This window comes from Perognathus longimembris, chromosome 1, assembly GCF_023159225.1.
Source record: "Perognathus longimembris pacificus isolate PPM17 chromosome 1, ASM2315922v1, whole genome shotgun sequence".
Taxonomy (NCBI): Eukaryota; Metazoa; Chordata; class Mammalia; order Rodentia; family Heteromyidae; genus Perognathus; species Perognathus longimembris.
In genome coordinates, this window is record NC_063161.1 from 15,636,903 (window position 1) to 15,664,036 (window position 27,134).

Here is a 27,134-nt window from a genome sequence, read left to right on the forward strand (position 1 = left end):
AAAATTGTGGACAGAAAGTCTGCTGCAGGCATCCAGCTCCGGCTTAGAGGATCTCAACGCTTTTGAGTAATATTTAATCTGATGCTGTGAGGGGGAGAGAGGTGAGGAAAGTCAACGGAACAGCACTTGGCGCTTACCTCCTGTGGCAATATTCTTTCAATTCTCCATACCATTCTCTCTTTTAAACTTGCCCTTTAGATTTCAAAGGGTGCAATTTGCAACAGGGTTCACATTTTCCCTCCTTAACCTGTCAGGAGTCCTGAGGCTTCATGATCTTCAAAAACTGCTTCTGCCGATGCTTATTATTCTGCAAGTTACAGCTGGAAGGGCCCTGCCTTCACTTTATTTCAATGCTTGGGATTATTTAAAATGTCACATCCCACTCTTCTTCCAGAAGACAGTAGAGTCTGGTCTGCTCTCTAACGATTATGTATTGGAGTCCTGCACCCAGCATGGTGTAATGCATTATTGAAGGGATCTACACAACATAACTTTGTTTTGCATTTTCAAAGCCATGCGAGGGAAATTTTTTCCTTTTGGAAGAAGTACATGAAACCTGCTGACAGAGGACAATCACTCTCCTTTGAATGTTTTTAAGGAGGTTCTGGCACCATCTACATTACCATTTATGAGCATCCATTTCCACTGTGCAGAGAGGGGATTTATCTCAATTCTTCATGCAAGTATTTTGTGCCAGACTTCGCTATTTTTCTCATTCACCCCAAATCTTATACTTTTTGCAATAATTCACTACTATAATACTAATAACATATAATAAACATGCAATCGCTAATTAAACCAAAGAATGCATTAATCTCTAAATCTTCACATGTGCACTATTTGGTAACTCAAAGTCAAACTATGATTTCTCTTAGAAATAATACAAAAGTAGAAATAATGAGAAGCAATTTTTGTTTTGAAAGACGCCACATAAACCTTATTATCTGAATCACGTTCACACAAAAAGCCAACTCAACAATTTATGGTAAAATATAGTTAGGTTAAAGTTATCCTTTAAATAAACTGGAGTGAATCAATCTCAGTAGGTATCTTCTGAATTTACTAAGTAGCTATCAAGCTTGAGCTTTTCTTCTGTAAAACAGAGTTTAGTTACTTATCCATTCATAATTCAGTCATTAAATGCCTATGATGTGTGTGACTTTGCTCTGGCCTTGGGAACACAATAGGAAACTTCCTGAACTTGATGGTGTTGATGGGCCAAGGGAAGATTATAAAATTCAATTCTCTTACTGAATTTTCGGGAAGATCAGATGATACAATTACTTTGTGACTTGCAAAAGTGCCAACATGAAGCCCAGGTTCTTGAACACGACAGGTGCATTCCCATCTCTCTCGGGGTCCTCCACCCTTGACAGGTACTACAACTGAGTTACATGCAGTTTTCACGCTGTTACCGGTGACTAGCAGAGACCTTCAATAGCAATACCCCACACTTCAGTTCATTCCTTTTGCTCATTCCCATACGATGTGTGAAGCACTTTAAGGAATTTAAGAAAACAGACCATTTTCAATACCATGAGCCTAAAAAGATTCACTACAAGGGGTTAATCACATACCTGTAAATGGTACTGCTGTGTTGTTGCTGTTCTTGGCCAAATGTAAGAAACTGAAAAATATTGTTTATACTATACTTTCTCCAGCCACCTCATTATCATATGTAGTACTTTGGGGACGAACCATTTTTAATGACCATATTGCTATTTTATGACTATACCAATATTAATAATGTGCTGTGATTAAAATCCTTATGGTTAAATCATTGAATACATTTCTTCAAAATCAAGTCCGCGTTTCTATAAGAAAAAAGTGTATTTACTGCAAAATAGCTTCATTTGATAATCTTTTTTTTTTTTGGCCAGCCCTCGGGCTTAAACTTAGGGTCTGGATGCTGTCCTTGAGTTTCTTTTGCTTAAGACTATCACTCTGTCTCTTAAGCCACAGATCCACTTTTGGTTTTGCTGTTGTTGTGGTTTTGTAATTTATTGGAGATGAGAGTGTCATAGATACTCCTGCCTGTGCTGGTTTTGAACCATGATCCTCTGATCTCAGCCTCCTGAGAAGCTAGGATTACAGGCGTGAGCCACCAGCAAGCATCCAGCTTGAAAAACAAAAAACAAAAAAACACTTAACTTCTAAAATTTCATTAAAAAGAATTTGCTTTAAACGTTTATATTCACAAAGTTAGTAAAACGTAATAAAATTTTGTCTATGTGATGTTTTCCTGTTTTTTTTTTTTCCTGGAACATCATAGATTGACTCAGCTGCTTTTTATAAATTGCTCTGGTTATAAATATAGGAAAAAGATGAGTATTACAATAACACCCAGAATGCAGCAAAGTGTGAAATTAGAAACTTTGAAATTCCTATTGTCAGTAGCTTTCTGAGCAAAATGAATATGTAACCAGAAAAATCTAAAACTTTTTTTGCAGTAATTTCAGGGCCTTGCCTTACTAGGCAAGCACCCTACCTACCACTTGAGCCACAACTGCAGACCTTTTTTGTGGCTTTAGTTATTTTTTGTTTTTCATATGTAGCCATTTAGGGAAGAAATACTGTTACTTAATAGTATCACCTCATAATCTTGGATCAGTAAACTTAAATAGTTTACTGATTTTAAATGGTAAAAGAACTAAAAATACTCTCAAATTATAAATATCATTTGCACTTTCACACATCAATCAAGTGATTAGAATTCAGAATATACTCAAAAAAGAAAATTGACACTTTATGTTTAATGAGGAAATATAAGTTAAAATTGGATAAAAATACTGTAGGCAAGGAAAAAAACATACACCGGTTTGGATTCAAATGGAGTCAGTACATAAATATGAATGTAACAATACAATATTGTTTTCAAAGAAGTAACAGACTTTAAATTGGAGACGAAGAGATTCTTTATATAAAATTCTTTTATCAATTAAGAACTGTAAACTGAGTATGGAAGGAGCAACTTGCAGGTCCTCTATTTCATCAAGGCATTTTGAAGATATTAAACACTTACTCAAAGCTCAATGTAAGAATAATCACCATTCCATTTTCCTATAAAGTTTTATACGTTAGTCATATTAACAAATTATAGCAAAGAAAAATAACTTATGCCATTCTTTTTTTAAAAACATGCATTATTTCCTCTTCCGGGTACTTTAATATCTAAATATTGTCTTACTACATATTAAGCTGAAAAGAGAACTTAGATAATTTTGTACTATCTGGGCTGGGAAAGTAGCTTAGTGGTAGAGTGCTTGCTGAGCATGCTTGATGCCCTGACTTCAATTTCTCAGTACCACATAGACAGAAAGAGCCGGAAATGGCGCTGTGGTATATGTGGTGGTTGCTAGCTTTGACCAAAAGCAGCTCAGGGACAGTGCCCAGGCCCCAAGTTCAAGACCCAGGACTGCTCCCCCCGCCCAAAATAAATTGCACTATCCATTCGACAGTATGAAATTTAACAATGTGAATTCAACAATGTGAAATTCAACAATTCCACAATGTGAAACTTTTAAAAACTGAAAAGTGATTCTAAGAGAGTTTCTAAGCATATTTGAAGAAACTGTCTTTCAGGACAATGTAAATATTCTATCTTAGTGCCTGGAACAAGAGAAGTACCTAGAAACGAAACCAAATATTTGGTGCCTGTCTCTTTTAAGAGAAACAAACATAAATAAAATAATTATGACCTACTTGGAAAAAAAAAAAAAGCTAGGCTCTGGTGGCTCACACTTGTAACTCTAGACACCAGAAGGTTGAGATCTGGCTCATGATTCAAGGCCAGCCCAGATAGAGAAGTCCATGAGATTCCATCCCCAAAATAACCAGCAAAAAAGGCAGGTATTAGGTGTGGTTCAACTGGCAGAACACTAGCCAAGCAAGCATGCCAATCAAGTGTGAGGTCGAGTACAAACTGTGGCACAAAGGAAGGAAGGGAAGAAGGGAAGAAGGAAGGGATCAAATTATTTCAAAAGCTAGGATGACTATATCTTCAATATTAACTTTTCTTTTAAAGAAGACTCACTTGGAGGAACTCTACTCATTAGCAGAGTTCCTCAGTCTTACTTAGACTGCAAAAGGTCCTGAGTTTCATTTTCCATTCTCCTGTCACCTTTCCCCACCAAAAAAAAAAAGAAAGAAAGAGGAGGAGGGAGGGAGTCAGCCCACACACTTGTATCTCAAACCAGTAGAGAAATGGAATACTCAACACAAAGCTTGTGATAAATGATCCTACTATGAAGTAAAATCACCCTACAACTCTCAAAATACACTAAGTTTTTAAACACAGTTCCTTACCCTACTTATGAGCGCTGCCGTGGATGGGTCGAGTGTGGTCAACTCATGACCTGGACTCATTCTTGAGATCCTGCTGCAGATGAGAAGGCACTGAGCAAGTGCTATCTCTTGGCCACCAGAAAACTCCAGACAGAGTGGCTTTTTTCAGGAAAATCAGCATAACTACCCCTGACAGGATTTTCATACAGTATCACTCTAAAGATTGTTTTACTATCCTCTTACATTTATTAAAACACGGCTGGATGTAAAATACATATCACAGAAAGTTACATTAGAATATTGAACACTGCAAAAAGCTACCAAACCACTTTCCCCTGATATATGGCACAGCATACATCCAAAAATATAAAGTGTCTTCATTTTTATAGATATTTGAAGAAGAAAAAAAAACCTTTTACTTTATTTTTACATTTCAGCATACGTTTTTGAAAGTTAAATTTTTTTTGCTTGTTTGTCCACCAAAAATAGTAGTAACAAAATATTACCAATGTTAATAGAAGCAAAGGTTAAAAAATTGCTTCCTTTTGATTGGGAAATTTAAAAAAGCATGTAAATAAAAGGGATTTTTATCTCACCCAGAATAATGCCAAACTACTCATCCCCAGCCATCAGCACTTGTTGTTGTCAGACCAGAAGACCTTGATCAGGAAGCTAATTTAGGTACCTTCTGTAGGACACTGGCCAAGCCAGATTTTTGTTGTTGTTTATGTTTTTGTTTTCTTATTTAAGCTCGTTTTGGGGTTTTGTTTTGTGCTGATATTGTGGCTGGAACTCAGGGCCTACGCATTGTCCCTTAGTTTTTTTGTTGTTGTTTTTTCCACTCAAGGTTGGAGCTTTACCACTTGAGCCACAGCTCAGTTTCCAGCTTTCAGAGTCACCAGGGACTTTCCCGCCTGTGCTGATTTCAAACTGTGATCCTTAGATCTCAGCCTACTGAGCAGGATTAGAGGTATGAGCCACTGGCCTTTTTTGTTTTCTTAATAAAGGATCTTGCTGTGCAAAAGCCCAAGCTGCTGTCAAATTCTCAGTCCTCCTGCCTCAGCCTCACTGCATGCTAGCATTACAGGCATGCACCACCATGCCTGGCCAAACCATAGTATTCTGACTAAAATGCAGTAACCAATATTTAAAAAGCATCATTATTTCTATTAGCATATATATTATATAATATTATACATTACAATATAAAACCTCCATATACAACAACTATTCAAAAATATTTTAACCGCAGTAATAACTCAGTAGTGTTATTGGACTTTTACATTTCCCTTAAAGGGCAGACAGGACAGAAATGCTATGATTGGACATCATGTATTTGCCTACTAATAACAAGAACCTTGTGTGAACCCTCTCCTCATTACAGCCTCTATCTTCATCCCCAGCCTCCACCTTTCATTCTGGGCTGAATGTCTGCACCAATTTGGACAAACACAAATAGGAGAAACTTGGGAGATGAAAATCTAACACACTCATTCTTTTCCCTATCCATTTGCTGAAACAACACATTCATATTTATTTTCTTGGTTTCTTACTTCCTGTCATAACAAAATAGTGGTCATCGCCTTCCTTTTTCTTTGCAGTTGGTTTTTTATCTCTACCATCTGCTCCCCTAAGGGCTGAGGGTGGTTTCCCAGAGGGAGCTGGGGCCTTGCTACATTTTGGAGGCCCTCTGGCTGAATACTGGCCCTTACTGGCCACTGGTGCCGACTTGGCTGCAGTTTGTGTTTTGGCAGGAGACTGGGGAACACTCACAATGGACAGTGGAGTTCGGCTGGGAGACTTTGAGGAGCTTAGTTCTGTCTTCTGTCGAGTGCTTTTATTCTGAAGCTGCTTTTTGGCAACTGAAACTGTGCTCTTATCATCTGGTTTTTGTGTTACCTTTGCAGAAGAAAGTGAAGATGCAGAAACTGGATGATTTGAGTTCAAGGCTGATTTAAGCTTCTGTACTGGGATGGCCTCTGACTGGGAGTTTCCATCAGATGGCTGAGACCGTGTTCCTACACCCACAGGTGCCGTTTTGGAACTGGGTTTTGTCATTTTTGCAGGGGACTGGGAAGAAGGAGAAGGTGTTGGTCTTATGCGTATATTCGCTTTAGGTAACTTTGGACACTTTGATGATGAATTTGTAGGTGTCTCATCCTTGGAAGAAATATGATTGTGCTTCAAGCTCTTTGGTTCTGTTCTTCCAGAGCATTTACTTGGTAAAAGTATAGACTTGGGCAGATCTCCTGATTTCGGGGCGAGAGCAGCCTTGGCCTTGGGAGTGTTGGAGAAGGTGACACATTTTCTCAATGGCTCGGATGCACAAGGTGCAGAGCTGGATGGAGCTGATAAAGTGCTTTGACCTCGTGGATTTAAAGGAGCAAGGGAAGAGGACACAGTGCTGGAGGACACGTGGGGTTTCTTTGTTAGGACCCTGGACGACGACTTGTGCTTGAGATGTGAAGAAGCTGCTGGAGAAGCTGGGAGTTTAGGACGGATGGATACAGAACTCAGATTACCTTTTACAGAAGATACAGGCTGCGCTACACCTGGCTGCCGCACCTGCTTTTCCTTGCTCTTTGGAGTACCAAGTGGCATGCCTGGTTTGAAATTCTGCTTCTGAAATGTGTTAACTGCTGCCAGAGGGTTCATTTCAGGAGGTAGGGGTGTTCTGGCACTTGAATCGGGGACACTTTCATTGGAAACTCCTTTTTGAAAGGCTAAAATTTTTTGTTCCAGTGTAGCAAACTGTAATACTCGGCAGGGATCATATTTGAGCAAAAATCCTTGCAGAGTATCCCAGCCTCCACCAACGCGGACCATGACATGTTTTCCATGAAGCATCTGTCCCCCAAAAGAGAAGAAATAAGAAAATGACCAAACTGTGAACTTTATAGTTGTAACCTGGTAGCAATTACAATGTGTAAAATACCTATGGCCTACGAAACTCCAAATACCTGCCCAAAGTCACATTACAAATTGGCAGTGTCTTGTAGTATTAATATAACTTACTACTGAATTATACAGCTAACAATAAAAAGCCTCCAACTTGTAATATACATGTATGTGTGTGCCAGCTGTGACAGGAAAATCTGTGAGACTCTTATCTCCAATTAGCCACCAGAAAACTGAAAGTGGAGCTGTTGCTCAAAGTGGTAGGGTACTAGCTTTGAGTGTAAAACCTTAGAGGCAGCGTCCACTTTCTCTGAGTTCAAGCCCCATGACCAGAACAAGCACGGTATTATCAAGAGAAGAGAAAGAGAAACTGAGACAAAAAAAATGTCTCAATTATGGGGTTGGGAGAGATAGATGAGAACAATGGAAGGGGGGATACTGAATAAGATTCCCTACACTCATAAAAGCAACATGTTGAATTGAACCCCTCCTTATATAACTACCTAAAGATAATAAAGATATGAAAATTAAACTATATATAAATATATATATATACATAAAATGTAAATAGTAAAAATTTTAAAAACAAAATTTAAAATGCCTCAAAGGAAAAAAATTAACAGAGATAAAACCAATTCAACTAGTACTTTATAATTCAATAACTTGTTTTCCTATGTGAAGTTATCAGTTTTATCTTTAAAACTGATATAATTTATTTATTCTTCCCTGCAGATAGGAAAACTATGGTTTTGGTAGATTAAGGAATTTGGGCCTGGGTTCCTAAATGCAACAGGTTGGCCCTAATCCAAATGGCACTTGTGTAGGGCTAGACATACTTTGCTTAATCCAACACAGCCCAAGTTTAGTCCACTGAGCAGATAAATCTGCACAACTGCTAAGACTAGCCACAAATTAATTCCTGTACTTTGTTGTTGTTTTTTGTTTGTTTGTTTTTTGTTTTTGCCAGTCCTGGGCCTTGGACTCAGGGCCTGAGCACCCTCCCTGGCTTCTTCCTGCTCAAGGCTAGCACTCTGCCACCTGAGCCACAGCGCCCCTTCTGGCCGTTTTCCATATATGTGGTGCTGGGGAATCAAACCGAGAGCTTCATGTGTAAGAGGCAAGCACTCTTGCCACTAGGCCATATTCCCAGCCCCTAGTTCCTGCACTTTGTAGGCCATCAATGTGTCACACTGTTTTAAAAGAAAAAGGCTAATTAAGAGATACTGCATGTGGGTGTTCTTCTGTGAGTTGTGGAGGGAAGAGAATGTAATAGTACAATAGTAAGTGTGTGTTTGTGTGTGTGTGTTAGAAACAGTCATTTTCTGTTTTATTTTCTTACTATGGATATATATTCTTATTAGATGTTTCATTTTATTCATTTTTATGGAGATGATGGAAAACTATTTTTTAAAGAAAAATCTGAAAAATGGAGCAAATTACCTGAGGTATATGAAGTTGCTTTTCCCCAACTGCATTCAACATCTAAAGAACCTTAGCTGACCTTGAGTTAGCCGTTAAACTCACTACATATTCAGGAAACCACCTATTCTTCCTATCTATAGGGAAATTCTTCCAGTTAATTCTAGTCTATTTTTTTCACAAAGTAAAAGGTGAGAAAAATGAAGTTGGAAAAGCAACAAACTCAATTCCACAACAAAAGCAGTGTTTATGAAAATTATCAATAGCAGACTTACCCGAATAAAGAGAATTTTATCCCCTAGTCGGTATCGCCCCTCAGATAAGTACTCAATAGAAAATCGATGGGAACAGCTGCATGGAGGGTCCTCAGCAATATGCTTAACCTTGAATTAAAAAAAGAGAGTACAAAAGTTTATGCTTGCTGGAAAAAGTATTGTGTTCAATACTAAAACGAAATGGTAATTGACAGGGTAAGAAATCTCAAGGATAAAAATTCAAAGGTAGGGGCTGGGAATATGGCCTAGTGGCAAGAGCGCTTGCCTCCTACACATGAAGCTCTCGGTTCGATTCCCCAGCACCACATATATGGAAAACGGCCAGAAGGGGCGCTGTGGCTCAGGTGGCAGAGTGCTAGCCTTGAGCGGGAAGAAGCCAGGGAAGGTGCTCAGGCCCTGAGTCCAAGGCCCAGGACTGGCCAAAAAAAAAAAAATTCAAAGGTAGTTTAACTATTCAATAGTACTTCTTTTCCTGCTCCAAACACTGGCTTAAAAAGTGCTAAAACTAACCACACCAAGCGTGAAAGGATCCAGGTCACCCTGTCCAGGTAAAATCAATTTTGAAATCAGACTGTTGACAAAAGTCTATAAATATGTAGGACAGTGAAAGCATTTCAAAATACATTTGGTTCAGTCAAAGGAAACATGAGATCATTATTAAGTTTGATTTAAGCCCGAATATATTTGTGTCAAAATCAAAGACTGGTCATTCAGGAGAAGGCCAAGTAGGAATTTTCACTTTCCCTTCATGCACTGCTATACCAATATTAGGCGTGAAAAGTATACTAAGATTTGTTCAGTGTTACGGTTTTTAAAAAGGCAGAGACAAAGCTGATGATGGTGGCTTCTCAGAAGGCAGAGACCTGGAAATTATGGTTCAAAGGCAGCTCAGGCAGAAAAGACCAATGAGATTCTGTTTTCAACTAACTAGCAAAATGCCAGATTAGAGGTGTGGCTCAAAGGGTAAAGCACCAATCAAGAGCAAGAAAGCCAAGCGACACCTCAATTTCCTGAGCTCAAGCCCTGGTATGGATGGGTACACCACATGCACACACAACGCAATGTTCATATCTATTCATCCATCATCAAAGAAAATTCTTAAAGCTTTCAGTTCAAAGACATTTTTCTAAAAATAGTAAAGTGTTTTCTCCTTTCAATAGTCTATGGACAAGATGGGAGAAAGGGGAAACCCTATATTCCAACCTTATGTTTTATTAAATAACTAACAACTCAAAATGGTAGAACTACAGTAAACAGAAAAATTCATTAATTCTATATTTAAAATACAGAAAACAAATTGATTAAATAAACATATGCTTATATTAAAATATATTTGACTGAAAAAGTAACATATTTGTCACTATTAGAAAGTACTTAGATTTTCCCTAAAATCAGTTTTAAAAATGCAATCATCAATATTTTTCTTAGTTACTTTTCACACAAAGTGTAACTAAACAAATTCATTTGGCTAGATCTGGGCATGATGTTTTAAAAACTTTCTTCAGATATACTCAATTTAGATGAACACCAAGTATACTTTATACGACTGCCTTAATTATCTACCCGAAATAAATGGACAATTGTGGATTGGGCCTGGGTAAGTGTAGATTTTGATTATGTTTCTAAACTGGTCAATCAACATTTAATGTGCTTGTAAATAACTAGATTGATTTCCACAAGTCATTCAACGAAGTGTGTCTTGTTCACAGCTTGGGAATATATGCACAGTGTAGTCACACACATACGCATACACATATACAATGATTAAAAGTAAACTGAAATCAGGTAAAGAGTTTACAGTTGCTAGAACCATGGTAATACTTAGTTAATTAAAGTAATTTGGAAGAAGATATTTCTTTTAGTCTTTGCTTTCTATAAGTTTTGTAAGTATACAGAATTTTAGTTGTTCACCTGACAGGACCCTAGCAGTGAATCATGTAACACTTTCTAAATGCTTATCAGTAATGATTTACTCATTTTTAAAAAAGTTTTATATATTAAGCATTTCTAGAAAGTGCTATAAAGCCTTTAATAAACAGTAAGCAATATGCAGCAGCAAGCAATTCACTTCCATCACTATAGTTTCAGCAGAAGATTCTGAGCTTAAACTATGCAATTTTACTCATTTCTACACAATGACCAGGAAATGATAAGAAACTCTCAGGCTGTGGTCCACCATCTGATAAATCTACATATATTCTGCTAACTCCTCAATATTCAAACAAACCCCATCAACTATCAACTTTCCCCTCACAACTTTTCTTCCTTCTGTATTCTCTAAACATCAGTGTACTCTCTGATGAACTTAAGATATCACCTTAGATTTTATCTTTCCCTCACAATTAGTTATTAATTTCTGTGACTTCTAAATCCTAAATCTGGCCATATTTGCTTCTTTTGCCTCACTCCTCATTATTACTGCTTAAATTCAAGCTCACATCAATTTATGCTTGGATCATTACCATAAAACCAATATAACTGTACATGACCATGAAAGTAATCTCTATCAGTTGCAAACCAAATTACAATATTCTATATTAAAAAGAGAGAGAGAGAGGGAGAGGGAGGGGGAGAGGGGGAGAGAGAGAGAGAGAGAGAGAGAGAGAGAGAGAGAGAGAGACAACAGTGAAGCACTCAAGGCTCACGCCCTCAATCTTAGCTACTCAAGAGACTAACACCTGGAACAAAAGATTTAAACCCAGTCCAGGCAGAAAAGTCTTTGAGATTCCATCTCCAATTAACTAGCAAAATGCCAGACTGCAGGCATGGCAAAGCGTAGAACTCCAGCCATGAGCAAGAAAGCTAAGCAAAGAGTATCAGGACTTGGGTTCAAGCCCCAGTACCTTTGTCTTCACTAATTACACATCTACTCATCATACATAAGCAAGGAGAAATAACCTTAAAATAAAAATTGTACCCTCAACTCATCAGGGAAGGGAGATTAGATACAAGGATATATTTTGAGTAAGAAACATTTTCTTTTAAACACAGAAATCTAGAAGCCCACTAACCTATGAGATTTCAGCTATCATAGTCAAAAGTATAGCAATTACTTACAGCTTCATGTAGCTCTTCATGCTGACAGCATGATTTTGGAATGCTGATAGACTCTTCAGGTCCAGAGGTATTAAGCAAGGTTTCTTCTAATTCAATTTCTTTCTCAAGTTTTACTAATACTGGTGGCTCAACCCCGTATCTGAAAACAAACCAGGAATCTGGTCATTCAAGTAAAGTGGAACCACACCCCTGCAAAACAAGATAGTTCTATTTTATCTTTACAGCAAAGTCTTCCCGACTCTCTTCTACCAATTGTTTTACTGGGACATCTGGAAATGCTTTTAAATGACTCAGATGGTCAAAAATATTACAATCTTCACATCATAGCATGTTTAGGGATAATAGATGTTCCCAATATTCTTCCTGGTACCCTAAAAGGCAGCTCTAAAGGCAGCTGGTAAGAAAAGATGGTGAAGCAAATATGGAGGAAACAGTCTCTTCTTCTCACTAGAGCTAGCTTTCATTTAGAAGACTTTCTTTGCCTCAAACTGCCTTAGAACTACAGCTCTTCTCTTATTCCTAATTTGAAAAAATTAAGTAACTATTTAATATTTAAGTGAAGGTAAATCATATGGAAAAAAACAAATGCTGACACATGTTCATGCAACAGAACAAAGTGAAAAACACAGAAAGATAAAATAGTAAATTTGGAAAGGAAATTTCAATAAGGAATCATTTTCACTTAAAATAAACTGTCCTAAACTAAAATTCACTACCCTTAGAATTGTTTATGACTTGGGAATTCTGAAATAGTGTGGACTACATACCTTGACACAATTCGACCAATTTCAAGAAGACAAAGGTACACCTGCCTTGGCTCTTTGTGTAGAACTGTAGAAAATGAAACCATATGTTTTAGAGCAGAATTAAATACTGTATTTCCAGCATGGGTTTACATGTTTAGAAAAGACATTTTTTATTGTCTCTACATATTGTTATCCATTTGTAATTTTTTTTTTTTCTGAGCTGAGGACTGAACTCCGGGCTTTGCGCTCACCAGGCAGGTGCTCTTCCGTTGAGCTAAATCCCCAGCCCTCCATTTGTAAATTTTTAACATAACTGGAGAGCAAAGAGGATGAAGATTCACCATTAGGCACTTGCATGCATTTTAGGTCTTAAAAATCTAAGGGCTTAGTAGCAGTAACTTTTTTCTATTTCATACTTCAAGAGATAATACTGCTAGAAAAGACACACACCTCACACCTCTATTTTACATTAAATAATCATATACTTCTGTATACTTGGCAAAAGCAGGAGGGAACACTTCCTAACTTATTCTATGATGTTATCATTACCCAATACCGAAGCCAGAAGCCACACAAAGACATCAGTACTTATTCTTATGACAAACATAGAAACCCTCAAGACATATACTGTCAAACAAAACCTAGCAGCATGTAGGAAGAATTATATAGCATGATCAAGTGGGATATATACACCGAAATGCAATGTTAGTTCAACATACGAAAATAAACCCAAGTAATACATCATTAATAGAACAAAGGGGAAAACATATAAAAGAATCAAACAAAATATACCACCCTTTCATGATTAAAAAATACTCAACAAACTAGTTAATTTTGTCAATCTGATAAAAAAGGCCTCTTTGAAAAATTTATAGCTAATATTATTCTTTATTATATATAGCTTACTGGTTTTCTTTCCAATGAAAGGATAAAGGCAAGGACATCTTCTCTGACCACTTGTATTGATCAGTGTACTAGAGTCCAGCTATACAGCATTTATACAAGGAAAACAAATAAAATGAATCCAGACTAGAAAAGATGAAAATAAACTATCTCTACTCAAACCCTACATATAGAAAACTCTAAAGAACATATAGAAAAACTTTATACCTAACAATTTCAACGAAGTTGTAGGCTACAACACCAACACACAAAAATTAGTTGCAGACCTAGGTACTGAATAATGTGAAAATGAAATTTTTAAAAAGGTTCTATTTACAACATCAAAAAGAATAAAATACTTAGAATCAAAGAATAATACGTATGCACCAAAAGCTATAAAACATTATTAAAGGCAATGAAAGTAGTTACATAGACATCCATTTCATAGATTGGAAATTGTGAAAATAACAACATTCCCCATACACTGACCTACAGTTTCAATGTAATCTTTATCAAAATTCCAACAGTCTTTTCTTCTAGAAGGGATAAGCTGATGCTAACATCAATATGGAATTGTAAAGGGCACAAAATAGTAAAAACCAATCTTAAAGGGGAAAAATAGTTTGGAGGACTCATACTTCCCAACTTCAAAAACTATTGAAAGCTACAAAAATCAAACAGTGTACTACTAGCATAGAGCATGCAGAACAATGGGCTGGAAGTGAATGTCCAGACATAAATCTGTACTTGTAGGTTCAATTGTTTTCAACAAGACAATCCAATGAAGAAAGAACAGCTTTCCTACCAAATGACAATGGGGCAAATGGCTATCTACGGCAAAGAATGTGTTTGAACCTCCATAGCACATCAGACACAAAGATTAAAACTAGATCAAGATCTTAATATTCAAAACTGAAACTGTAAAAACTCTAATAAGGTTACAGGCTAACATCTACATGACTGTGGTGAGGCAATTTTTTTTAATTTGACAAGAAAAGTTACAGCAAAGAAAGAAAATAGATAAATTAAGATTTATCTATTCAAAATTAGTCTTATTCAGTAATTGATACTACCAAGAAAGTGAAAGACTGAATAAAATGTTTGCAAAGACTGAATAAAATGTTTGCAAATCAATCTAAAAGCCAGGTGCCAATGATCACGCAGAATCCTAGCTATTCAGTAAGATCTAAGGATCATGGTTCAAAACTAGCCCAGGCAGGAAAGTCTGTGAGACTCTTATCTCCAATTGACCAATCAGAAAAATGGAAGTAGTACTCTGGCTCAAAATGATAGAGTACTAGCCTTGAGCAAAACAGCTCAAGGATAGCACCCAGGCCTAGAGTTCAACAAAAATAATAATCATTTAATAAAGGCCACATATTTAGAATATACAAAAACTCTTGCAAGTCAATTAACAATAATAAGTGATACAACTTTTAAAAATAAGCAAAGGTCTTGGAAAATTATTTCTTCAAAGAAGATAAACAAGTGGCCAATACACACGTGAAAAGATGCTGTATGTCATTAGAGAAATGCAAATCAAGCCCACAATAAGATAGCACTTCACTTCTACCAGGATGGTTGGAAGAAATGTGAATGAACAAAAAAGTACTGACGTATAGACAGTGATATGAAGAAACTGGAACACTTGTGTGTTGCCTGAGAGAATGTGAAACAGACTCTGGGAAATTATTTGGAATTCTTCAAAACAATAAACATAGAATAAACATATGACCCAGCAGTTCCCTCCTTAAGTATGTATGTGAATAAATTAAAAACATGTAGTCATGTAAACACCTGTACAGAAATATTCGTAGCAGCATTATTCTTAATGATCAAAAAGTAGAAACCGTCCAAATGTCCATCAGCTGATAAACTGTTTAAAAATGTAATTTTTTTCTACAGTAGCATGTTATTCAGCCATAAAACAGAATAGAATACTGTTATATGGTATAAAATGAATGAGCCACTGAAACTATGTGAAAGGAGAAAGACACAAATGGTCACCTATTGTACCATTCTATTCTATGAAATGTCCTGAATATGCAAATTCCCCCCCCAAAGAAAGTAGAACAGTGGTTTCTAGGGTTTGAGAGAAGAGTCACTGGGACTGTTAGCAGGTATGAAATTTCTTTATGAAGTGACAGGAATGTTCTGAAATTAGAGAAAGCTGATAATTGTACAACCTACTTAGAGTGCTAAAACCCACCATACTGTACATTTTTAAATTAGGAATTTTTATGTGAAGCATATCTTGATCTTTTAAAAAAATTTAAAGGAAACTCAATGCATTCAAAATGGTTAGCATTGTAAATCTCATTGTGGGTACTTTACAATAAAAATTTAAATGGTCTTTAAAAGAATCACCATAAAAAAAAGAGAAGGAGGAAGATGAGACAGATTCTGTGTATAAAAACAAAGAAAACTTAAGAACTGATGATAAAAAAAAGTCATGCTACATAATCTATCTTTATGGGCTGGTTGTTAGAGTGAAAAACTTGGAAATATCTAAAGATAATCTACTTGTTTGCTTTGAGTTCCTAGAAAAATGCAAAAAATACTAAGGAGCCTTTCTTTAAGAGACCTTTACAGGATAAAGGTAGTAGTGCAACAGCTTAATGCCTAGAAATAAATGACTGGTATTTCCAGTGCTTTCTTTAGTCCTACAATGACCTTTAGGACAGTTGCAAGACGTCTTTTCCTGATGAGAAATACTTGCAACAATCTTAGATCCTTTCAGAAATAGTAACCTAGAAACTACAGCTTTCAAAGCATTCCCTCTTCCCATTGACCTCCTAGAAGCTGGATGTTCCTTTAAATCAACTGCTCTATCAGTAATGTTCAGTACACCTGGATTTAAAGCAGGGTACAATACAAAGGGCTAAACAGTGGCCTGACACTGTATTCTACACCAGATAGGATTATCTGGAGACATACCACACAGGTGGCAGCTTATGCAGAAGGCAGGCAGTAAAGGTGTGTAACATCAGTGCAGATGAAAGAAACTATATATAATCAAACCAATCAAAAGTCAGTTTGTACTATATTATCCTCACAAACCAGCAGTTATAAACAATGTCACTGATACTACTTCTCTCTGTAAAGACAGACATCCACAGTCCAACCCTTGGTCTCACCCTTGGTGACAGCTCCCATCACAGCAGTTTACACACACACACACACACACACACACACACACACACACACACACACACACACACACAGTCTAGATAGATACATACATATATACACAGTCTAAATCAACCAGTTAGCTACTATGTTAGTCATTATACAGATGTTTCTGTTGACTTGAAGAAAATGAGAAAATACATCAACAAATTTTCCAGTAGAGCAAGACTTTATAAATGAATTGTCAAAAACAATGAATTTCGGGGCTGGGGATATAGCCTAGTGGCAAGAGTGCCTGCCTCGGATACACGAGGCCCTAGGTTCGATTCCCCAGCACCACATATACAGAAAAAACGGCCAGAAGCGGCGCTGTGGCTCAAGTGGCAGAGTGCTAGCCTTGAGCGGGAAGAAGCCAGGGACAGTGCTCAGGCCCTGAGTCCAAGGCCCAGGACTAGCCAAAAAAAAAAAAAACAATGAATTTCGATAACCAAATTGGCAGCTGTTGTTCACAAGTTAAGCCTAAACACTATAAGTAAACCACATTGGGCTTTCTGTTATTTCTGTAATGATCTGATTAACGAGACATCACTTTTAATTCAGGCTTGGTCAAGCAAATCTTGGGGAAAACATTAATTAGTAAAGCATTCACCCAGAACCTTCTGGCAGGCAGCTCTTTTAACTTATAAAATACCTTTACAGCATTCTAATTACATAGAATCTTCCCATAATTGAAAAGCCTAGTGTATTTATTTTAATATCTGATTCCCCAACTATTTCACATAGGATTAAAGAATGTTTCTAAGAAACCAAGATGTTTCTAAGAATGTTTCTAAGAAACCATGGCATTCTGAGGCATTCACTTGTAAAGAAAAATTAGAAGCCAGGAATACAAATACACCCTACTAAACACATACCCAAGCCTTCAGACTCAAAGAGGAAAGTCTCATCAACTCCGATGTGCCGACACCAGTGAAGGAAGTTGGCAGTATTGTCTCTGGCAAAGAACGAACCTGATGCAGCATCTTTCTTACAAGGCACTTTTCCCATTGGAAAATCCTGGGAAAGAGAGAAGGATGATTTTTAAAATGCATCAAGGATATTTTGTTTGGGGTATTAAGCATTACAATATATGCATCAAATGTAACTAAAAACCAGTGTATAATTTCAGAGGGAAAAATAAGATGCCATCAAAAATGATTTCATTTTGCTTTAATACACTCCAGAAGTTGAGTCCTAGGAGAAGAATCTGGTCAAAAGGAGCGGCACACTCAAGCTTCTCTAATCAATTTCCAAAAATGGCACAACCATTTTAATTATAATTAAATATGACAGCCTAGTAACTCTAAAGTACATCTCTAGGGTAAAGTGTCTTCTCACAGTTAATTCAAAGACAAAATGACTGTACATTGAAGTTAACACACATACTAATTTCTGCTTACTTCCCTCAAATGCGGATTGTTTCTATAAGAGAGTCATGAGTTTCTACAAGAGAATTTAAAAAAAAAAAAAGACAGATGTAGCTCCTCATTCTTGATTTAGGTTTGTTGAAAACTAATGTCCCAAGTTTCACAGACATCTAATTATTTTACTATCTGCCCAAGGCAGGGCAGAGAGGTTTTGTTTTTACTTAGAAAGGCAATTTATGAATGTAATTTTAATGCAATAAGTACAGTAGATAAGTTACCACTCTAACCCTCATTTCAGTTCCTCTTTGCCTTGGGATAAACACTATTACCACATTCACATATATCCTTCCTGCTGGGTATTGTTTTCCAAGATTAAAATAGCCTGTGAGATTTTTCTGTGTGTTTATGAATAAATACAGAATATATGATCATGATAACAAAAATCAAACAGTGCAGCAAAATACAAACAATACCAATCAACTCCTCTCATCAATATTTTGATATTTCTATGCATAGCTATGCCCATGAAATGACCCATAAACACAGAAACCTCCAATCTGATTTGTGGGTATGCACATGTACACTTAGCAATAGGCTGACGGCATCTTTTAGGGTTGAAAATAATGAATTTAAGTAAACTACCATTTCTAATAAACACATAATATTTCAATGTGTTTAGGTACATTAATTATTTTTAACAATTTCTCTATTAATAAATATCAATGAACATTTAGATTGTTCCTAAGGGGTTTTTGTTTGTTCATTTTTATCAGTTGTGCGGCTTGAACTCAGGGCCTGGGCACTTTCCCTGAGCTTTTTTGCTGAAGGCTACCACTTAACCACTTTGAGTCACAGTTCCACTTCAGATTTTTGAGTGGTTAGCTGGAGATAGGAGTCTCACAGGATTTTTCTTCCCTGGGCTGACTTGGAACCATGATCTTTGGATCCTCCTTGAGTAGCTAGGATTACAGGTGTGAGCCCCCAGCCCCCGGCTTGTTCCTAAGTTTTTGTACTGTCATTTTTGTTCACCTGTTATTTTTCTTATTATAAATTTCTAGAAAGAGAATTTTACATACCAAAGGGATATACTTTATTTCAGTATAATATAGATGTATGTGTACGTATTTACATGTACGTATACATCACTCATGGCCCCCAGAATGTTGATATTAATTTATGTTTGCACTAATAATATGATGCTTAGACCTCAAACACTTGAAAACATTCACATTTGATTAAAACGAAGAAAACCTGGTCTACATCAAATCATAACTACAGGGCCAAAGGATGAAAATTGGCTTGAAAATTATTCATTCCACCAACATTTATGGATTCACCACCAAAGCAATATTTGGAGAATGTAAAAATATAACAATAGTAATAATATAATAATTTATAACAATAATAACAGTTGCTTACTTATGTGCTAAGAACTATCCCAAGCTCTTTCCTCATTTAATACTTATAATAGTCCTAAAAGTAAGGCACTAACCACCATTCTCAGGAAGAGCTAAGCCAGACACCTGTGGTTCACACCTGTAATCCTAGCTACTCAGGAGGCTGAAATTTCCCTGGCAGGAACGTCTAGGAAATTCTCATCTCCAAATAACCACCAGAAAACTAGAAAACTGGAAGTGGTGCTTTGGCTTAAGGTGGTATAGTGCTAACCTTGAGTGAAAAAGCTCAGGGACAGCGTGTCCAGACCCCAAGTTCAAGCCTCACGACTGACAAAAAATAAAAGGAGAGCTAGCTACTGGATACCCACAATGTATTCATCTATACTAGATATATACTAGATATCAACTAGCCATTATCACACTTAATTTCCATGAGCACACAAACTCTTAAGGCAAAGGCCAATATAGGGGCTGGGAATGTAGTAGAGTGCTTGCCTAGCATGCATTAATCCCTGGGTTCAATTCCTCAGTACCACATAACCAGAAAAAAACTGGAAGTGGCACTGGGGTTCAACTGGTTCAACTAGTAGAGTGCTAGTCTTGAGCAAAAGCAGCTTAGAGACAGAGCCGCAGCCCTGAGTTCAAGCCCCAGGACTGGCAAAAAAAAAAAAAAAGTCATTATATCCATTTTATGAATAACATTTTTCTCAATGATCCAAAAGATAAAGTAAATTCAAGATCTCATAGCCAGTTGTAGGGTGGAAGTTTCCAGCCTTGTTGAGCTGATACCAGAGAGACTTGACCAAGAATTGTGCCAAGATATACCCTCATTGTTACTAACCCCTGATTCTTCAGAGTTGCATGCTTTCACCATATTTTGAAGAACATTGATCAGTTGGCATAACAACACTCCATTATCCAATTCTTCCAATAATCTTTCTGCCTTAACTTCAATACCTAAAAACATATTTCAAAGTTAAGATTCTTCTAAAATTCCAATAAATTGATAAAAACTGAATTAAAACACAAGTTACAGCTAGAAATCTAAACAAAGTGTTGACTCTTAAAAAATATACATAAAACAAAGGTCAAGTTAAGTGGGAGATAACTAAGACCAAAAACATCTGTGATACACAGAGAAAATTTTAAAAACTGACATTCATTTTAGTTTTATTTTAGATAAAATAAATTCACTGCATACTAATGCTGCTGCATGCACCAGGAAAATGATTCTCTACAAATAAATTGTGTAGAAAAAAATCATACTAAGTGAAGTGAGCCAGACACAAAGCAACATAGACTCTATGGTTTCCCTCATCGAGAATAATGAGTACATGTCTAGGATAATTCTAGCAGAAGATCACAACAGCTCAATAGCTATGTACATATGAACACATAAGATGATTCTAAGCAAAATGAACTCCAAGTTATAGAAACAAGTGGTTTATCGTTGTTATTTTCAGCATACCATGTGAAAACATGCCTTTATCTTTTGTCTTTCTTCCCCATGTTTTTACCCCTGATGTCACTGTAGCCGACTTTGGTACCCTGGATATTGTATATATGTGTATTGGAACTAGGGATATGAAGGGGAATATCAAAATGGAGAGACAAATGACAAAAGACAAACCAATGCAACAGCAACACTTACAAAACTATATGCTGTAAACCAACTGTGTAACTCATGAGGGGGGAGGAAAATGGAGAGGGGGAGTAGGAACGGGGTGGGGAAGATGGGGAGGAGGTAACAAGTTGCATAAGAAATGTATGCACTGCCTTACGTATGAAGCTGTAACCCCCTCTGTACATCACTTTGACAATAAATTAATTAATTTTAAAAATAAAATGCATGTTGTTGCAATTTAAGATACCACAACAAATGGCCAGGGAATACCAACTTTTTACCTATAAAATGCCACTATGAAAGTATTATACACTTAAAGTGAATTTTTAAAAGTTCAGAGACCCATCATATTTTCTAGAATAATAAATACACCAGACATTCTCCAACCCTATATTTCTTTCTGGGTGTCATATGCATCTACTCAACATTTCAGAAACAGTAATCATTTTCAGTACAGTATGTATTCCTCAGGATCTTGTGGCTTATACAATATGGGTGAGGGGTGGTGGAAATCAGCAAAAATAAAATAAAATAAAATAAGATGTTTAAAAATTCCTCTTCAAGAAAAATTTGATCTGTTAATTACTTAAAGCTATCGGCCAAGGCAATTAAATATCAAACTTCCTACAACCCCAAATCCAAGATTCAAGGTAATCAGAGATCTCTACAACTACACAGAATGTCAGCCTGATGAGAATAAAGACTGTTAATATTTCACTGTACTGTGCCTGGCATCTAGAACAAAAAGTAAGGCTTTCAAGAAATATTTATTGGGAATTGTGAGTTTATTTGCAAGCCTTACCTAGTAGACCAGATAACCAGATAGACAGATCCTCTTGCATAGGCAGCAGAGTGGCTTCATGCCTCACTGCTATCCACTCATCATACTGACAAACATCAGCCAATCCTGGCCCATGTCTGGGAGTCAGTGGACTCCGAGGACTCAGAGGCAGATCTTCCCCAAACCATACCTAGAGAGAACATCAACAAGTGAAAGAAAGTAACCTCTGCTAAACGTCACCGCAGTCCAGATTGAAATGATGAAATATAAATCATATGCAACATACACAAGTACAAAACTACAACATCTCAAAGAAAATACGTAAATGAGAAGCACAGTGAGTGTAGATACTTGACATGTTTTCAATTTTCAATACTGTGATCAATATAAGTGAAACCTGATGTTCAGGGTTTTGTGAAACATTAAGCAAAACTGAGACTGCTGTATGTATTACTTGGATAACAATCATTTTCAAGTGTGAAACCCTTGTTTAGCTTGGGGCCACACAAAATCACATGGCACACTAACTTTGCTTCATGGACTGTAGTTTGCCACCCCCTTGCTTTAAATCAAACATTTAGAACTACTTTTCTAAAGGCAACATTGTAATTATGATTTAAAGTTTACAAATGTTACTTATCCATTCATTCCTTTATCCATCCATTCAACAAGCATTCATTCACTCTGCACTGCCACCATCATTGACTCTTGCCTTGGTACTCCTTCTTTCTTATTAAGAACAGAATGGAACAGAAAAAAAGAGGGGAAGGGAAGGGAGAAGTTCTATTTATATCAAAAGAAAGAAAGAAAAAAGACAGCAGAATAGTACAGCAAATATCAACATTGAAAATCATTCAAATAAGGTTATTCTGGCATGTCTCATTACACCCCAGCTCACCCCCCACACACAAAAAATATTAACAAAAAAATACTCCTTAAAATTTCATGTTTTAACACCTAATCATATGTTAATCACAGGCATTTTTAAAGCATATGTACACACACCTAAACTAAAATTTTACATTTTAAAATATATGCTAAATTATAGCAAGGAAAAAAAACCACAAAAATACTCTGATTCTTTTCCCAATGATACCTTGTTAAGGTTAAGATTTCTTTTATTCTTTCAAATAGTCAATAGAAATAAAAGCTTATAATTAAAGTCTCTTCAGAATGAGAAAGTCAAACTATAATATGTGATGTTAGAAAATTTGATGTTAGAAAAGCAAATGTCACAAAAACATATCAAGGTAAATTTAATATTTTATTAATTTGATTATATTAATTCACAATTTATATACATATATATTCCAAGAGAATGTGTGTGTGTGTGTGTGTGTGTGTTCGCATGTATATTCCAAGAAAACTACTTACTTGAATTGCAGGCAGCATGGTCCTCTATACTGAATGAAACTGCTACTCTGTAAATGGAACAAAATATTAATGTTGTAGATAATGTCAGCTTTCCTGGCACTCAAACCCACATTTCAAGATTGATTCAAGTGCTTTACTGTCTTTGTAAACTTAAAGCTTTCTGCTGTAGTTGCAATAGTTTGATTAGAGAGGAACTCAAAGACACCTTGCACCTTACTTTATAAGGGAACTGCTCACTTGAAAGAGGAAAATCTGAACCACATTGTAATACGTTGTTTCTGGCACTAGTATCAAAGTAAGCCTTGAAGCATCTGGCCAGTAAGATAGAATTAACAACAAAGCTTGTTTCATATGAAAGTCTCCCTGATTTTTCTTTTCCCCTGTAACATGGTACAAAAATAAAGTAAATAGTACAAAACTCATACTGAAATTCAAGCATTTTTATCTCATCTTCATAGAGATCATGAAAGGACATATGGACTTTGTACAAACTCACAAGACAAACCACAACTTTATTCTGCTACACCACAAAATAAAGATAACTACCAGCTTAAACTGTGAAACAAAAGTACTCAGTACCTTCCTATAATAATTTTAAGGCACAAAAACAAAAGGGAACAGCAACGTTTAGTTCCAAAGCACTATTTTTAAAGTCTGCACAGAAAGAAAAACTTTAATAAATAAATTAAGATTAGTGTAATTCTTTGTTTTCAGGAGGAAAACTAAGTGAAAAGTTTTAAAATACTCAGAACAATAAAGACTATATAAAACATAGGATTATTGATTGTGCCATAATAAGCAAGTCTATTTTCATTGGAAACCACTACTCAGACATTCTAAGGGAAAAAAAAAGTTCTAAGAACCATTTATGAGGCTACAATGCTATCAGTTTCCAAAGAGAAGTTCTCCCTCCTCTACGCTCGATCAGACCCATCTCATGCCATGACCACCTATACATACCACTTGCCTTTCAGGAATATTTCCTCTTGTGCCAAAGTTGAACCTGAGCTAAACCCCACTGAAGAGCCTATTACAGAACTGCATTTTCTTTGCAGAAAGGCAAAAGACAACAGAACGTCCCTCTGGATGTCATTTTCCCTTCCTTCTACCACAGCAAAAGGCCAAAATACAAGTGAGCATTACTAATGAGCTTGTTATGCTTCCCACGAGCTAATTCATTGGGGAATACATTTTCCTTTAGCATAAATAATCCTTTGTCCCCAACAAAGATCCACAGTAAGAAGCTTCCAAGATGATTTTTTTTCGAAAATCCAGCAAAGAAGCTGCTCCCATTAAAATGGAGTTCCACATCATCAGACAAGAGCTCTAACAGTTGGATATGCCAACCTCAAACAAAAGAAAGCTGAAATTATAAGGCGTGCGCAAATCAAGAACACTGACACATTCACAAAAGAGCTATTGCAAGAATGTTTAGTAGTTGCACTTTTTGTAGAAGATTCAACAAAATTAGTTTTATGAAAGAAATGAAGAACTTGTGCCCAAACATGCAATCACTTGAACTTTAGAAAAAATCTTATTTAAAAAAAAAATCATTCCTCTTGTGTAACAAACAGGAAGAACTATTTTTAAAATGACAAAAAAGAAAACCATCTGGATTACCTATGAAAAGAAAATTTTAGCAACATATTTCTCATATAAGTTACAATGTATCCTCATGCGGAAAACTATTATGCACATTAATAGATGGTTTTATTAGAAAATTTTTATACACTGTGGAGACTGAATCAGTTAATCATCAATTACTTCATGAATCCTCACTACACTCCAGATAGGAAGAGACAGTGTTTGATAGATTCTAGGCATTCAATATTAGCTTTCAAAATCATCCTTTCATCTCAGGTATTTGATCCCAATAGTGATTTCTTGGTTAGCCCTGGCCCCAGATTTGTATCACAACCACAACTCTTGCATTTCACCCATTTTCCTCATTTCTAGCTTAAAGTCTTAGCCTTACTTTTCACATAAACCAATTATAATGAATCGGGAGTCATTTATTGGAGATGCATTTTAGTTAACAAGTCAGTGGCCATATCTGGGTTTTGTTCATCTTTATGTAGAAGCCAACTTCAATTCTGTAACAGCCTACAAATGTCGTTTCCCTAAGACTGGGGGTGGGGGATGGGGACAGGATGGGCAGCATGGAATAGACCATTTTCTATACTCTAATCCTGGTTATGAATCTTTCACAAGACAAGTGTATGCACAGACTTTAAGAATCTTACTCTTGGGCTGGGATGTAGCTCAGTGGCAAAGCACTTACCTAGCAAGTGCAATGTCCTGGGTTCATTCCCCAGTGCCCCCCACCCACCCCCCCAAAAAAAGACAAAAAAAAGAATCTCACTCTCAAGTTTTAAAGTTTGGGAAATGTTAGAAACACTCAAAACTTGACTAGCCAAAAGGCTGTCAAGATCATTTGTCACAGGATTCCTCACAACAATGTAACTTCACACCATGGGAGAGAAAGCCAATCTGTGGAAGTAAGCCCAGGCCCGTGGCTCTGGTCTCTGAAGCAGCGTACACTTTCATTCCTACAAATATGATGAAGCAAACTCCAAGTGTCATGGTGTCTGCCATGTAGCAGGGTGGCAAAACAGCAAAAACAGATAAACATAATTATAATAATAACATTGTCACTGACTCACCTATCCTCTGAGCACTCTGCCACTAGATTACCAACAAGATATATAAGCTGTAAGGATATAATAGAGGCCAAAGCGTGGATAGTGACTTCCTAATTGTCTAAGAGAAAAACGGAAATTCTGTATCTGTACCAAACACAATTTGTATAGTTTTTAACATGTACCAGTATAACTCACCATAAAGACAGCACTATGGTAGTATAAAGTATTAGACGCATCTGGTTCTAAATCCAGCTCCAATGTGTACTAGCGATACAGTTGTTGGGGAGTCAACTTCTCAGAGCCTCAGTGTTCTCCTCTGAAAAATGGGGTGTCATCACACCTTCATCTGTCTGTTGTAAAATAAAAGATGACACATATAAACTACCTGACAGACAGCTAGCAATTAATAGTTGTTATTAATTCTTTCATGAGGAATAATTATACTTTATTTAATGTAATTTATGAAATTAACAAGATAAAATGAGTAATAGTCAGACATCATAAAACTAATTTGAAAAGCTTCCTTTACTAACCCCAAAATAAACACGGTTATTAAGTGAATGTAAAGGCTTTAAAATATCCACATTATAACCGGAAGTCAGAACTCATACTTTAAGATTCTCTGCTCTGGCCAAGTATGGCAGCTCACATCTGTAAGATGTGAGCAATGGGAAGACAGCACCAGAGAGCTTGTCTTGATGTTGGAGAGTCAGAGGGAGAGATTTGAGATGCTTCATTGCTAGTTGTGAGGATGGAGGAAGGAGCCACAGAGTAAAACGGTGCTCTACAAGTTGGCAAAGGCAAAGAAGTGGCCCTTATAGAAATCATTCATCAGTTGATAATCTTTGCTTTTATGTTGACATTTTCTGAATGAGACCTCTGGCAAGGATCTAGCCTCAGTTACATAATTTTATATTGTATAGAATTATTGTCATAAAATTTTGTGAGATTCAAACTTTATTTAAGGGCTGGGGATATGGCCTAGGTAGAGTGCTTGCCTTCCATGCATGAAGCCCTGGGTTTGATTTCCTCAGCATCACATAAAACAGAAAAAGCCAGAAGTGACGCTGTGGCTCAAGTGGTAGAGTACTAGCCCTGAGCAAAAAGAAGCCAGGGACAGGGCTCGGACTCTGAGTTCAAGCCCCAGGACTGGCAAATAAAATTATTTAAGTCAAACTTAAAATCAATTCACCTGCACAGACAACAGATTACATTACTTT

At 36.5% G+C, this 27,134-nt stretch overlaps 1 protein-coding gene across 2 annotated transcripts; it reads right to left on the bottom strand.

Moving 5' to 3' along the window:
* Positions 1–5,260: 5,260 nt before the first annotated feature.
* On the bottom strand, positions 5,261–26,329 carry Gas2l3 (growth arrest specific 2 like 3). Of its 2 annotated transcripts, none has more exons than XM_048349543.1 (9): positions 26,110–26,329; positions 23,273–23,319; positions 21,920–22,088; positions 20,335–20,450; positions 17,605–17,746; positions 12,701–12,764; positions 11,934–12,072; positions 8,877–8,984; positions 5,261–7,131 (listed from the first exon to the last, which is right to left on the bottom strand). In XM_048349543.1, exons 2-9 carry the CDS (start codon positions 23,288–23,290, stop codon positions 5,818–5,820), a joined length of 2,070 nt encoding a protein of 689 aa, XP_048205500.1. In that variant the 5' UTR covers positions 23,291–23,319; positions 26,110–26,329; the 3' UTR covers positions 5,261–5,817. The 2 variants fall into 2 exon arrangements, with proteins under 2 accessions (XP_048205500.1, XP_048205510.1); XM_048349553.1 differs by lacking the exon at positions 26,110–26,329 and adding an exon at positions 24,233–24,322.
* Positions 26,330–27,134: the final 805 nt, after the last annotated feature.

What these genes read in the sequence shown, in the direction of transcription:
- Gas2l3 (XM_048349543.1), bottom strand. An exon ending in GCAACTCTGAAGAATCAGGG is followed by an intron (nt 17,747 to 20,334) that starts GTTAGTAACAAT and finishes TCTCTTTCCCAG; the next exon opens with GATTTTCCAATGGGAAAAGT. An exon ending in ATGAAGAGCTACATGAAGCT is followed by an intron (nt 8,985 to 11,933) that starts GTAAGTAATTGC and finishes TTTTAATTCAAG; the next exon opens with GTTAAGCATATTGCTGAGGA.